This window comes from Zingiber officinale, chromosome 3A (assembly GCF_018446385.1).
Source record: "Zingiber officinale cultivar Zhangliang chromosome 3A, Zo_v1.1, whole genome shotgun sequence".
Classification (NCBI taxonomy): domain Eukaryota; kingdom Viridiplantae; phylum Streptophyta; class Magnoliopsida; order Zingiberales; family Zingiberaceae; genus Zingiber; species Zingiber officinale.
Window position 1 is genome coordinate 162,256,619 of NC_055990.1, and position 13,947 is coordinate 162,270,565.

Genomic DNA, 13,947 nt, shown 5'->3' on the forward strand with positions numbered 1-13,947 from the left:
TTGCAGAAGAAACAACATTGCAAAATCCACAATCATTCTCAGCCAAATAGGTGAGAAACTCTGAATAATTCTCAGCCAAATCTGTAGAACACCCCGTCCTCAAAGACCAATAATACATGATTAAACTTGTCTGTGTGAGATTACAATTTGGTTCCTCTTTGCTACAGAGTGCTTAACTACACCGCTGAGCATATCTCATTTGCATCTCTAAGAGGATCATTACAGAGCACCGGTTTGCTACTTCAGTTCGGAAGAATAGGAGGGGAGGAGCATGCAAAAGCTTCCTTGTGCGAGAGCACTTTTGTGATATCTCCTAGAGACTCTGAATAATTCTCAGCCAAATCTGCAGAACACCCCGTCCTCAAAGACCAATAATACATGATTAAACTTGTCTGTGCGAGATTACAATTTGGTTCCTCTTTGCTACAGAGTGCTTAACTACACCGCTGAGCATATCTCATTTGCATCTCTAAGAGGATCATGACAGAGCACCAGTTTGCTACTTCAGTTCGGAAGAATAGGAGGGGAGGAGCGTGCAAAAGCTTCCTTGTGCGAGAGCACTTTGGTGATATCTCCTATTCTTCTGGCACCACATAAAGCTTCATGGATGCTTACATGATCTCCTTATCTTAGGCAACACCAATGTTGAAGGATACTGATCACTAATAGGATGAAGTAATCTCGCGAGGATTGCCCAAATCTGGTATCCCTTCTTTTACCTAACTGAAACAGAGGAGAGATTCCATCCCAAAATGACTGAACATCTGGGAGGTGCTTGCCACCTTAAGCTATAAACACATTGAGATCTACCATATTATATATGTAGGACTATAGGTGTGCAATGCTATTACTTTGTCAGGTTACACTATAATGTTTAGAACCAATGTGAAAAAGAAGGAAACCTAGTGTTTAAGATGCCACCTGCGGTGAAGTTTGGAAATAGTTCTTGTTGTCACAATTTTGTGATATTTCTTTGTTTTACCCTCATTATGGTCTTTCTTACACATTTAATTTTCTTTATGCTTGTGCATTGCATATGAACACCAATAGTTTTCACTGATTTCATTCCTTTGCAGGTCCAAAAAGCTGAAATCCGAAAGGATGAATGGAGATATTTCGTTCATTATCTTGTGAGTGAGAATTTTATTATCATCCAAATCAGTTAATGACCACCTGTTTATGAATTCCTTTCATCATCTTTATCCTTATTTCTTGTTTAATGGTGGAGTCAATTCTGTATTTTTTACTGCATGTTTTTAACTTTGAACTTTAGCAGGCATGTGGCAGTAGAAATATAATTTTTCTAACTGTTGATTTTCCTTTTTTCAGGGTTGGAGCAAGAAGTATGTCTTAGTGGATTGCATTGTCCACGAACATTGATTATTTTCTGTTGTTCTTGATGCAAGTTTCCTTCTTATATTTCATGTGTTGGTTTTAGTTGATAAATTAAACTAATTTCTGGACCATTCTTTAATCTTTACAGCTGGGACGAATGGGTTCCAGCTGATCGCATGTTGAAGTGTACTGAGGAAAATATACGCAAGCAGCAGGCACTAGAAAAGAACCAGAATAGTGAGAAAAACCCAAGATCTGGACGATCAACACAAACCAAGCTCAAAGGTTTTTTATAGTGTTCTTTGTTATTTCAATGAGTTAGACAATGCTATTGAACTCTAGTCGTCTTTTTAGTCTTTATTTTTTAGTTGATCTATGTTTATGTTGTATGGACAGTTAGAGCTATAGTATTTTAGAGGAAGAAAAATGGAAAATTCAACTTCACTGACAGCATACACTTATTCTCCTGATTGAAAATGGTGGTTTCTCCTATCCAACAAAAACATATATGGCTATCAAATTAGGATTCTTTTGGGTAACAAAACTGACTGGCTGCCAATGTTACTAGAAACAGGCAGCTAATACCAGTACTAGATGCCAATCCACATATCGGGGTTGTTTCTGTGACATTGATAGGATAATCTCAATGTCGACCAAAAACAAATATTTTAGAGTTAGAATTTTCAAAATTTTGACATCTTTTAGTTTCAAATTATTTTCCTACCGTGCATTCTCCAGTCCCAAGAAATTGCACTGTACCAATTTGCTAAACTCCTCCTTTTCCACATCCCCATTAACTTTTTTTTTCACACCCTGTAATAAGTGTTACAAAAGACATATGTGTTGATTTGTAGCTTTTTCTCAACGTAGTCATTTGTAGTTTTACTTATGTTCTATGTGTTTGACAGATGCAAAAGTGGATAAAGAGGATCCAAAAAGCTATGGTATAACAATTTGTTTTAATCATCAAGATTATGCTTCCGTTTTCAAGTTGCTTATCGACTAAATATTTCCCTCACAAAAGTGGTGTCTTCTGTATTAAAAATGTCTAAACAATTAACTCTTTTTTTTTTCCTTTTGGCTGTATTGCTTGTTATATGATTTTCATGATCTTGTTAAAGTAATTATCTCGTTATCTGAGAATTAGATTTCATTGTATTGTGTTGGAAAGTTCCGTTGTTACTAAACCTGCTGTTGATTCACTTCCTAGTTTTGTTAATTTTCTCTAATCCTGTTAGTACTTTAGGTGATATATTCCATGTAAAAGCTTGCTAACATAGTAACCAAGGTGCAAAATCAATGCTAACCGCAAAGGGGTATTGATTATTCCTAGATTAGTCTAGTGCGACAAATATCCAAATTGATGAAGTGCACTATACTCGGAATATGTGTAGATGAATTAAATGTCAAATTCAAATATATGATAAAGATCCTGAGCTTGCAGTATATATTTTTAAGATGGAAATTTGCGATGGAAAAGCCAGTAAGAGATTAGAGGGAAGAGTGATTGAGAAGTCCAAACACTTATTCGCTTAGGCTACATATATCCTGCAAAGTTGAAATGCCTCCATGAATGTCTTTGCTGCCAAAGTTGGCTGTATGCATGGTCTTGGTTTGCATGCTACACGGATGCGAACTTGCTGTGCTATTGGTATTCAATTTTTTTAATATGATATTCTCACATTTCTATGCAAAATCTTATGGTCTTTGGCCCATGATCCTGAATTCTAATCAGTTTCAGTTGGTATTCGGATGGGTATGACAATAGGCTTAAAAAATGGTCCGATCACTGCTTTTTTTGTGCAATTTTTTTTTACTTATGTTGGGAGTCAAGCCACATGGAGGATTAGCTAAACTAATTGTTTGCACCCTATGCATGGGAAAACCGTTAAGAGGACTACTTGCAGACTATTTGTCCACCTTAGCATTAAATACTCCTCTGACCTACACTCTTAAGTCTCGAAGGATGGATGCAACTTAAGCAGCCCAGGATCAACTCCCCCCCTATTCCCATGATTGATGATGTAGTACATTATTTGCTCCCAGTCCTTGTGTCTATGGTACCCCCCTGCAAGTATATCATACCATTGCAGTGGAAAATGTGATTCTTGACCATAGACAAGGTAATCTCTTTCTCCATTAGTTTGCAGTGACATTGTATTTGTGTTCCAGTAGTAAAATGCATAATCTCCTGACATATATATATATTTTGTGGATGCATAATCTCTCTCTCACACACACCTATTGGTTATTTTTTTTCATTGGAGAAAAAATTATTTTCCATGTGTTCTGACTTATTTTCTTGTCTCCGTTACTAGTGTCAAAAGGCAAGAAGCGGAAGGTTCAATCTGACCTTCAGGTTTGTGTTCTATATGTGGCTTTTCCTGCTCTAGGATTACCTGCTATGTGATTCTACGACACCTTATTTTCTTTATGTTGAAATTGCCAGTCTAGTGATAACATGTCAGATTGAATGCTCCAAATAAAAATATCTCTTCCGCAAAAGATTAGATGTAAAACAGATTGTGTTAAATTAAAAATATATGCTAAAAGAATTTCCTTTAACTTATTTTCTTTATGAATAATTAATGAGAAATTTGAGAGATTTTATACTTGTAAAAACTCACTGTAGCACTCAGAAATAATTGATTTAAGGACAATTTACCAAAACATACTTCGATTTTCATATTCACCAAAATATGTCTGTTTTTATGTTTTTACCAAAATACACCCTCCCCTTTAATCTTTCCCATTATATCCTTCCATTTCAAAATTTCTTTCATCAATCTGGTCAGAAGTTGATCTTGAAATCATCTTGTGACAACATTTTCACTTGCAAGTTTGTGATAATGCAGTTTAAGGATTCTTTGTACCTAAAAAAATCACTTTGCATAAAAGCTGATTTCAATGAGCTTGCTTGGTGCATACTTTTTTTTTTTTCAGTTCACTTTCACCTAAACATGATGATTTCAGAATTAGCCCACGTCTCATGGTCAACAAGAAGATCAAAATCAGCTCATGATAATATTTTCGTTTCAATTTTTTTTTGTGTAAGCTCATTTCCACCTAAAATGTGCTTTTTTGGGATGCTCACATTTTACTGGTATAAACAAACTGATTTCAGCTTCAGCTTGCAATCTGATTTCATGATAACAAGCTGATCGAAAGTAAATTTGTACAACATTTTCACTTGAAATTTTATGTGTGAGTGCATTTCCACTTTTAATCTACATTTTGGTTATCCTTGCATTCGGAAGGTGCCTAAACAACTCTCTTATGTTGGTTTTGAAATCAATCTGCAAGGTGATTTCAGAATCAGCTTGCATTTGAAGCTTGTGTGGGTCTACTGGAGGGAATTTGAATGCAAGAGTATAATAGGAAAGAAGAGAGAAGATTGCATTTTGGTAAAAAAATGAAACTAAAGGGGCATTTTGGTAAATCTGGACACATGCTTTGGCAAATTGCCCTTAATTTAATGAGTATCTATCTTTGACCAAAGAGAACTACTAGAATATTTAGTACTGAGGATCACTTGCCTAATCAGATACTATTTAACATAGAAGGATCAAAGTTCAGTAGAAAAAAATAGTGAGATGGACATATGTATATATATTTTTAGTAATGATAACAAAAATTAATTTTTTAAAATAATTTATATTGTGCATTTGTCAATATTCTTAATCATTAAACAATTGAAACAACAGATTTGTTTAGTAAGAAAGGAGATATCAATATTGCACTAAGATTGAAATATCTTAAATCATTTTTAGGCATGCTAATTAGAGTTCCATAAATTACTCTACCCCTCACACCTTCATGTCTAATCTCTTCTATTTGTCTAACTGTATAATACATTTTACCCTATTTTTTCTTATTCATTGTTAAATAGACCTATACCTAGCTGTTCCCGAGATCATTAAAATTTTAATTTGATCCTTCTACTAAACTACACATGCATCTTAGCTTTCTCATATTTGATATATTAACATCTGTATTATTTTAAACTAGGCATTTGATCATCCTTCTATATTAACCTACACTGCATCACGTATAACATATGCAATCCAGTTGGCTTCGATATGCTGGACCAGACAGCTCATGTGGTTCATGCATTTATATATGCGAACTTCTAACATTGAAATTGTAATTAATTCAAACCAGCTATTTTTTCTGTCCATGTCAAATTTTGTTGACTTGTGTAAACCTATAATTGAAAATTTTGTTACAGTACCGCCAGTATATTTAACATCAGTAATCATCATACATACTGTTATCATTATTATATATGCCTTTTTCTCTAATATTCACCACATAACTGGTTTGGTATTTTATATGACAAAATCATTAATTATTTCCAAGTTAATGAAAATTTTATGTAATTCCTTATCTCTATGCCTTTTAATGGTTGTCTTAATTTATGATTGACATCTATTACTGACTTTCTGAGCATGGAATTAAATTTATGTCCCTAAACTTATTTGATTTCTTGGTCTTCTCTCATTAACCCTTTCCCATAGTAGTATGGTATGACTCAACAACTTAATTCTCTATTATTGAAATTATATTATAAGTCACCTTTATTCTTAAAATGTGTATCAAATAACTTTTCATCCTTTCCTTAGACATCTAACATCTTCTTGAAAAACTTAGTTAGCCAAATTATAACATAATCTTCTTAATTCTTCAAAATTTCAATAGAATGTGCTTGACCAATGTTCATTTTCTTAAAAGTTTCTTTAATCTTATTCATTTTATATTATAAATCCATGATTTCTAAACTTAGTGTTTAGGATCTTCTTTGTAAATCCACCTAACTAATTTTTTTTGTCACTTTATAAGCACTGTGTGGTTCATTTCAGTAATGTTTACTTTTGTTGAAAACACCTGATGTCTTACATCTTATAAGTTAGGATGAGAAGATACCAGAGAATCTTGTGAAATTACAATTTCCTGTAACTCTCAAGAAGCAATTGGTTGATGAATGGGAATTTGTTACTCAGATGGGTAAGGTAAATCTTCCTCCTTTGTTCATTTGAAAATGCATTAAACGGACTTATACTTCCAAATTTACCTTTCTGTAGTAACTAGTTGTAATCAATCAACCCTTTTGGGTGAAGCTATGCTGGGTGGTTCTTTTACTTGCTCAACTATCTGAGAATTATATTAAATTATATTTAATTTTGACCGAATGATGCATGAAATGGCAACCATGAAATAATTTGCATCTAAAAGTTTCGTGGTATTTTGAGGAACTCATGTTGATAAGGACAATGGATAAATGAAGACTGTGGTTTGGTATGTTAATCATGAATCCTTTCATATGACTTTTGTTTTACCAATCACCTAGCTTTTTGATGTTTTCTAAATCACTGCAGACATGTTCGGTGATTATTAGTTGATTGGACTGAGAATATAAAAATCTGAATATTGAGGAAAGTGTTATGGAAAAAAATGGACTAACATTTTGAACACATCACCAGATTTTTGGATGATCCCCTCTCCACACACTAAACAAAACCTAGCTTGAATGGTGGTCCAGAGTTTGCGTCTGTCACTCGTATTAGTATGTTTTGATCAGGATGGCACTGATGACAAAAAATTTGGGGAACCATCATCCAAAGTCTTGGCCCACCATTTATACCATTTTGCTCAGACCAAAATTGCACAATGGTAATTGAAAATTTATGGGTTTTCTACTGGAAATGGTATCTGTGCTCTTAGCTGTTAAAAAAAAACCGTAGTTACATCCAAATCAAGTGATATACGGTTGGTTCGATATTGCATGCCTTTTTGCATATTGGAGTTTTATTGATCAGGATGGTACGGATGACAAAAAATTTGGGGAACCATCATCCAAAGTCTTGGCCCACCATTTATACCATTTTGCTCAGACCAAAATTGCACAATGGTAATTGAAAATTTATGGGTTTTCTACTGGAAGTGGTATCTGTGCTCTTAGCTGTTAAAAAAAACCGTAGTTACATCCAAATCAAGTGATATACGGTTGGTTCGATATTGCATGCCTTTTTGCATATTGGAGTTTTACCTATCATGACTCAAATCCATGACTCTTAACTTGAATTTTTGCTGTATTTTAATCACAATATAAACACTATAGAGAATCTTAGTCATCTTCATTATTTTTAACCAACTTGGTAGTAAATCATACCCTTAATTCAAATTGTGGCAGTTAGTGTTCCTCGGTACCTTGCTAGATATTATTGCCCCTCTTTAGAGAATGAATCTCATTCCATATACCTACCTGCTTAGATAAGGGAATTGTTCCATTTACTTGCTAGGCCAAACTAGTAGCTCCAAATGCTTAAGCCCCAGTTAACAATAGCTCATTCAATTAAGTTTATAAAGCTTCTTGAACCCACAACTTATCATGTGGGTAGCATGGGACTAAATTGGGGTATCACAGATTCCATTTGGTGAGTTTACATTCTAGTAAGTCGCAAAGAGTGCTAAATTGCTAAGCAACAAACCAACACACAATTTTATCTTTGGTCTCATTATGGATGCACCACATTTCCACTGAACCATTTACAACTAGTTATCGGACCTCATTTTGGTTTGACCTATAATCTAACTGGTTTATGATCAATGATAGTAATTGTTTATAAACATATTTATACAAATTGCAAGCACGCAGAGATAAGTACCATGCATTTTTATTCATAGATGGGTGCATGAAATTCATTTCTAGGTAAAATGATGCCACAAGGTAAATTTGTTTTACATATGAATATGTAAATATTCTGATTGGTCGGTGCATTAAAGGAATAAAAGAACAGTGATATAATTATCTTGTCTCGTATCATCGTCTTTTTTCTTTAATATTTTCTTCGCCTATTCTACATTTTATGTGTGGCATCAATGTTATGATTTGTGCATCAGTTTTCAGTTAGTGGATGGTGTCTCTATTGCAGCTAGTGAAACTTCCTCGTTCTCCAAATGTTGATGAAATCCTAAAGAAGTACCTTGATTTTCAGATACAGAAAGATGGGATGTAAGTTTTGGGTTCCCAAACTGCAAAAGGCTAATTTGCATTATTCTTTTATTGACTTGTAATTGCTTTTTTTTTTTGTATTAATAATCGATACCCAAGTTTTTTTGTTTCTTTCATTTGCACCATTATCTTCTGCTGATATGGCTTCTCTTGGGAACTTTGCTGTAAAACTTATATGCAGTGATAGTGAACGATTCTCTTTTTTCATCTAAATTTCTAAAATGCAACATCTTATGTCCCTTCCATCTTAGTTCACCTAGTATAGTAATGTATATTGACATGAGATAATTAGGAAAAAATGAAAAATAGTTTATGTTCTTTTGTTACAGTATGGAGTTTAAATAATTTGTTATTGCATTAAATCCCTGTGTTACCCATCTTATTGCTTCAAAATGCTAGTTTCCTTTTATATACACTTGATTTCCCATAATTTCAATTGGGAAAATTCCTTAATGGTCATATAGGTATCTGTTTTGGTACCCAGCTTAGTATTGTTTCTTTTAACATGAGGGTAATCTTTATTGTGCTACCTTATTTTAGAATCTTGAGGTACTTTTCTTAGCATATAACCTCTTTACTGCTACTTGCTACTGTGAGAATGATTTCTATAAAATTCATAGGATTACTGAGTCAGTTGGTGAGATGCTTAAAGGCTTGCGTTGCTATTTTGATAAAGCATTACCAGCAATGCTTTTGTACAAAAAGGAGCGGTTACAATATCATAAAACAATTCGTGATGATGTGTCTCCTTCAACAGTGTATGGAGCAGAACATCTTTTGCGCCTTTTTGGTATGCTCTTATACATGATTTCTTCTATTGCCCCAATTTAGTAACATTTTCATCTTAATGTCAGGCTTTTCTCATACATTTATATTGCCTATAAAAATCATTTCTGTTGCGGCAGATATTGCCATGTACATGCTCATTAATATGTAGAGTATTGTGCATTCGCTTAGCTCTGTCCACCAGAATGTTCTGCACTAGACTTTTATTGCTTAAATTTCAGTTGATGGTACCCGCCACTTGTCTCAAAACAACAGGAGCCAGAAACTTGTTAGCATACACACAGTGGACCATATTTTTTTCTCTATTTGTAATTTATGGTATATAGTAATGTCGATGCAACATATGGTGAATGCCTTACATATTAATTAGTTTGTGTTAATTTTCTTTTGTCTATAGTGAAGTTGCCTGAACTACTTGCCTGTGTCAACATGGAGGAGGAAGCACTTGCAAAATTACAAAAGAAATTGTTGGATATTCTCAGGTATGTTTTGTTCTTTCTGAAGTATTTTCTTATCGATTAGTCATTAGATATTTGAGATTTCTTGTTTGCATTCTATGCCAAAGTGATCGATACTAACGATATCTTTTCCCCAGATTTAATTTCAATTATCATACGCTTCTAATGGCTTCCAACTTTGCGATGCGTACTTATTTAAGCATTATTCATGGATAAAAGTATTCATAAATAATCGTCAAAAACTTTTGGCCTGTAGTACCTAACATTGCTTTTTTCCTTGCAGGTTTTTGCAAAAAAATCAGAGCACCTTTTTCCTTTCAGCTTATGATGGTGCCGCTGGAGGAGCCGATGAATCTGATGCCAAATAGAAACTAATGGAGTCCACTTTGCAATACGCAAACTCCAAGTGAGCTAACCTGTTTCTGTTAAATACTCGAATGGTTTTGCTACCAGTTTGTACATTTAACACGAGACGCTTTAGCCATTCTTTAGCAAAAGATTGGCTTCGCCTGTTCAATTAAGCTACAGCTAGTAAAAACACGACTTGTCCATCGAACAATGTTCCAACTAATGAAACTGCTGCCGCACCATGTGAGTAATCCAGATTCTTGTGATGGACTCCGTTAATTGTGCACTTGCTTGTTTAATTTAGAAGGATAAATTGGTATTTCAGTCTACTTGATAATTTTCCTAAATAATAAACTGGCTTGGATGGTAGACATTGGCAGTACGACAATTAATTTCTGGAACACTATTATTCTTAGTTCGATTGGAATAAGTGATTGGGCATTACAATGTAGAAGATTAATTAATTCGTCACGGCTATAATCCGACGGTGGAGGAGACGCCGGAGGTGGCCAGCACCGCCTTCTCCAACACCTGGACCGCATCCTTCATGGAAGGCCTCCGATGGGGCGCCACCGCGCAGCAAGCGAATCCCAGCTTGAAGCAGCTCAGCAACGCCTCCTCCCTCCCCTCCACCTCCCCCCTCACTGTCGGGTCCGCCATCCTTAGAATCCGGTTCCTCTCCTCCACCATGAACCCCACCGACCCCTGCCCGATCTCCGCCTCCGAAAGCGGCCTCCCGGCGACCAACTCAAGCAGCAGCGCCCCGAAGGAGTACACGTCCCATTTCGCGTTGGGCTTCAGGTACTTCAGCCGCTCCGGCGCCTGGTACCGGGCCGCCGTAGTCAATGCCGCCGCCGCCGTGGAGGAGGTCGATGCGCGAGGACTGACTTCGGTGACCCCCGACGACGCCGGCGAGGGAAGCTCCGTCGAGTTGCTGCTCTGCAACTGCACCGGCCGCTTGGTTCCGAAGAGCCGCGCCGACGCGCTCAGTCGGGGGCCGCCGTCGCCGGAGATGAGGTGGTCCAGGCCGAAGTCGGCGATCTTCGGCTGCATCTCTGAGTCGAGGAGAACGTTGCTTAGCTTGATGTTGCCATGGGTGGCCTTCTTCTCGTGAAGGTAAGCGAGCCCCCTGGCCAGTCCTCTCGCCACCCGAAGCCGCGATTCCCAGTTCAGGTGCGACGACACCGACGAGCCTGGCTTCTCTGAGAACAACAAACAAACAATTACACAGCGTTGAATAAAATCCGTATTTACGAGGGGGAAAAGGAGAAATTTACTGGTAAATGAGATGTTGGCGAGGCTGCCCTTCGAGGCGAAGTCATGGATTAGGAGCTTCTCGTCGGCGCCCCAGTAGAAGCCACGGAGGCGAAGTAGGTTCGGGTGGCGGAATTTGGCGAGGCCGCGGACCTGCGCCTCGAAGTCCTTCAGTCTGTCGAGGGTGCAGCCATCGCCAATGCGACGCACGGCGAGGGCGGTGCCATCGGCGAGCACCGCCTTGTAGACGATGCTCGACCCGGTGGCGCCGATCACGAAAGCTGAGGCCTTGAGCAGGGTTTCGAGCTCCAGCTGCGGTTCGCCGTCGACGGTGACGAGGGTGGCTCTCTGTGGCTTCAGCTGCCGCGGTGGCGGCGGGGTCCCTCCTTCGCTGCCGTCCTCCCTCCCTCTCCCCCCGTGAAGCTCTTCCTCTGTTTCTGTTTCCGCAGACGAGGACTCGCCGGAAGTTTCATCGCTGCTATCTCCATTCCCTTTCTTTGTCAGACACCATGGAAATCCACCGAAGACGTGGCATTCGGGATCAGTCGCCGGCGGTTGCTGCTTCTCATGGTTTGTTTCTTTTCTCTGTTCGCTTTTCTTCTTTTCCGCTTGGTACACGTAAAAGAACACTGCTAAAATAAGGCCGATTCCGGCCATGTCTCCGACTGCTATCGCAATGACTACCGCGGGCCGGAGCCTGCCCTGCCCTTTCCCGCCATTCGTTGGTGAATTCCCTTCCGCGTTCTTAGGAAGGACGGCGATGGCGGGAGGAGACTTGGCTGTAAGTGGAGCTTCCGTGTCGGAATCAGGCGGCTTATAGAAGAAGGTAGAAGGGATCGTGCACAGATTCTCGAGTGGCGCGCCGCAGAGACCCGGATTCCCGGCGAACGCTACCGGCTTCTGCAACGCGAAAGCTCCTTCCTGGGGAACCGATCCAGTGAGGTTGTTGAAAGCCAAACACACTGTGGCGTTCGGCGGAATTACCGATGCCAAAGCCGGCGGGATCTCGCCGGTTAACAGGTTGTGCGATAAGTTCAGGTACTGGAGCCACCGCCCGCCGAAGCCCGTCGGGATCGTGCCGTTGATGAGGTTGGAGCTCAGGTCCAAGTACTCAACCTGGCCGAATCCTCCATCCGTGAGCTCGCCGGAGAGGTAATTATTTGCAAGGGAGACAACGGTAAGGCTCGGAAGCAGGGCGAGGGTGGCCGGCATTTCGCCTTCCAAGGCGTTGCCGGAGAGATTAAGCACTTGGAGGTTACTCAACCGGCCGGCATCGAGGTCGGGGAACTCCCCGGAAATCTCGTTGTCAGCCAGCGACAAGACTCGCAACTCAGACGCGTTGAGAATGGACGCCGGGAGTGTGCCATTAAGCGCGTTGCCAGAGAGGTCGAGGTGGCGGAGGTGCTCCAGAAAGCCGAGCTCCGGCGGGATTCGTCCCGAGAGCCTGGAATCAGGAAGAATCAAAGAGACGACACGGGAGGCGACGGACGCAGTGGCATTCCTTAAGCAGGGGAACCCCATGCAAGCGACGCCGTTCCAGGAGCACGGCGTGGCATCGTCGGAGTTCCAATCCTCAAGCGTCGCGAGGGGGTCGGAGACGACGGAGCGCTTGAAGTGGAGCAGCAGCTCTCCATCATCGTCGAAGCCAAACGCCGAGGCAACGAGTAGAAGCAAAGGCAGCAGAAGAGCAAGAACACACTTGGAACTCTTCATGTCTCAGTACACTGGAGAAGAAGAAGAGGTGTGTAAATGGATTGGTACTGCACTATCAAAATAAAGTGTAATCGAGATTCGTATGGCAGGGATTGGACAAAATGGACGGAAACACAGGAAGGCATTAACTTCCATGATTCGGAGACTCGGTTGCATCTTCAAAACAAACAGAGTAAGAACTAACCACCCGGAATCAGAGGACTGTAAGTCTGTGACTTCTTGGATTTCACAGTGCGCAGTGGCGTCTTCTAAACTCACGCGAGAAGAGTGCCGGCGTCAAGACAAGTACTGTGTCAGCCGCTGCTGCTCAAGAAGTGAGGTAACAAGTTTTGTTTGCTGTTGATCTGTCCTCAGGCTCGTCGTCGTGTCTGAAACTAAAGTTACTTTCTCTTTTCTTCGAGACAAATTGTTTTTCGACAGGAATCATAGTCTCAGCCATTGCTGTAATTCTTGGTATCGATCGCCCCTTTTTTCAGTTGCCACTGACAGAGACGTTGCTCGTGGTAGCCGCTGCAAAATTAGCAGCGACGACTCACGGGATAAGTGGGATCTCTGTCTCTTGCGACGAATCTTATGTCAACCGAGGACCAGGCCGCCAGAGGTGGACCAAGTCACATCCTCGCAGTGCAATTAGCACGGGCTGGCTCGAGCTCTTGTTTGTCGCCGTCATGGCGATGGCAGGGACCAAACCAGGAGTTGCTTAGTAATTTGATCGATTCTAAATTTTAAATCTTAAATTTTAAATCTTAAATTCTAAGATATCTCAAGTACAGCTGAGTTGATATTTTAGTAGTAGATTTATATTACAAGAATAAGATTTGAATTCTCTGGAATTCATTTCCTCAAAGAATAAGGTAGCTTTTGGTTTAAGGATTTAAGAATTTGAGAATGGAATGATAGGAATATAAAATATTTAGTTAATAGATTTGGGAATAATAATTTTAAAATTATTTCTAAATAATAGGAAAGGGACAAAACTTAAGTAAAAGTGGCGGATTTTGAATCCATTCCCACATTTTAAGTGTCTTTTCATTTTTGTCA

General features: G+C 39.3%; 2 protein-coding genes across 5 annotated transcripts in view; one reads left to right on the forward strand and one right to left on the reverse strand.

Moving 5' to 3' along the window:
- Positions 1-10,190, forward strand: part of LOC122053197 (protein MRG1) — an 11,395-nt gene extending 1,205 nt beyond the window's left edge. The window contains exons 2-11 of one of the 2 annotated variants that reach the window (XM_042615136.1): positions 1,077-1,130; positions 1,330-1,343; positions 1,484-1,620; positions 2,244-2,279; positions 3,654-3,694; positions 6,246-6,344; positions 8,268-8,347; positions 8,968-9,137; positions 9,531-9,615; positions 9,875-10,190. In XM_042615136.1, the coding sequence (XP_042471070.1) occupies positions 1,077-1,130; positions 1,330-1,343; positions 1,484-1,620; positions 2,244-2,279; positions 3,654-3,694; positions 6,246-6,344; positions 8,268-8,347; positions 8,968-9,137; positions 9,531-9,615; positions 9,875-9,959 (801 nt within the window). In that variant the 3' untranslated portion in view covers positions 9,960-10,190. The remainder of the gene's footprint in view (positions 1-1,076; positions 1,131-1,329; positions 1,344-1,483; positions 1,621-2,243; positions 2,280-3,653; positions 3,695-6,245; positions 6,345-8,267; positions 8,348-8,967; positions 9,138-9,530; positions 9,616-9,874) is intronic. The other variant, XM_042615137.1, reaches the window with a different exon arrangement.
- Positions 10,191-10,318: 128 nt separating this feature from the next.
- On the reverse strand, positions 10,319-13,264 carry LOC122053196 (probable LRR receptor-like serine/threonine-protein kinase At4g37250). Of its 3 annotated transcripts, XM_042615135.1 has the most exons (3): positions 13,091-13,263; positions 11,217-12,917; positions 10,319-11,141 (listed from the first exon to the last, which is right to left on the reverse strand). In XM_042615135.1, exons 2-3 carry the CDS (start codon positions 12,904-12,906, stop codon positions 10,414-10,416), a joined length of 2,418 nt encoding a protein of 805 aa, XP_042471069.1. In that variant the 5' UTR covers positions 12,907-12,917; positions 13,091-13,263; the 3' UTR covers positions 10,319-10,413. The 3 variants fall into 3 exon arrangements, with proteins under 3 accessions (XP_042471069.1, XP_042471067.1, XP_042471068.1); XM_042615133.1 differs by having other exon boundaries at positions 10,319-12,917; positions 13,091-13,264; XM_042615134.1 differs by lacking the exon at positions 13,091-13,263 and adding an exon at positions 13,036-13,084 and having other exon boundaries at positions 10,319-12,917.
- Between the last annotated feature and the right edge of the window lie 683 nt (positions 13,265-13,947).

Coding starts and splice junctions, on each gene's coding strand:
- LOC122053196 (XM_042615133.1), bottom strand. CDS start 12,906: ATGAAGAGTTCCAAGTGTGTTCTTGCTCTTCTGCTGCCTTTGCTTCTA.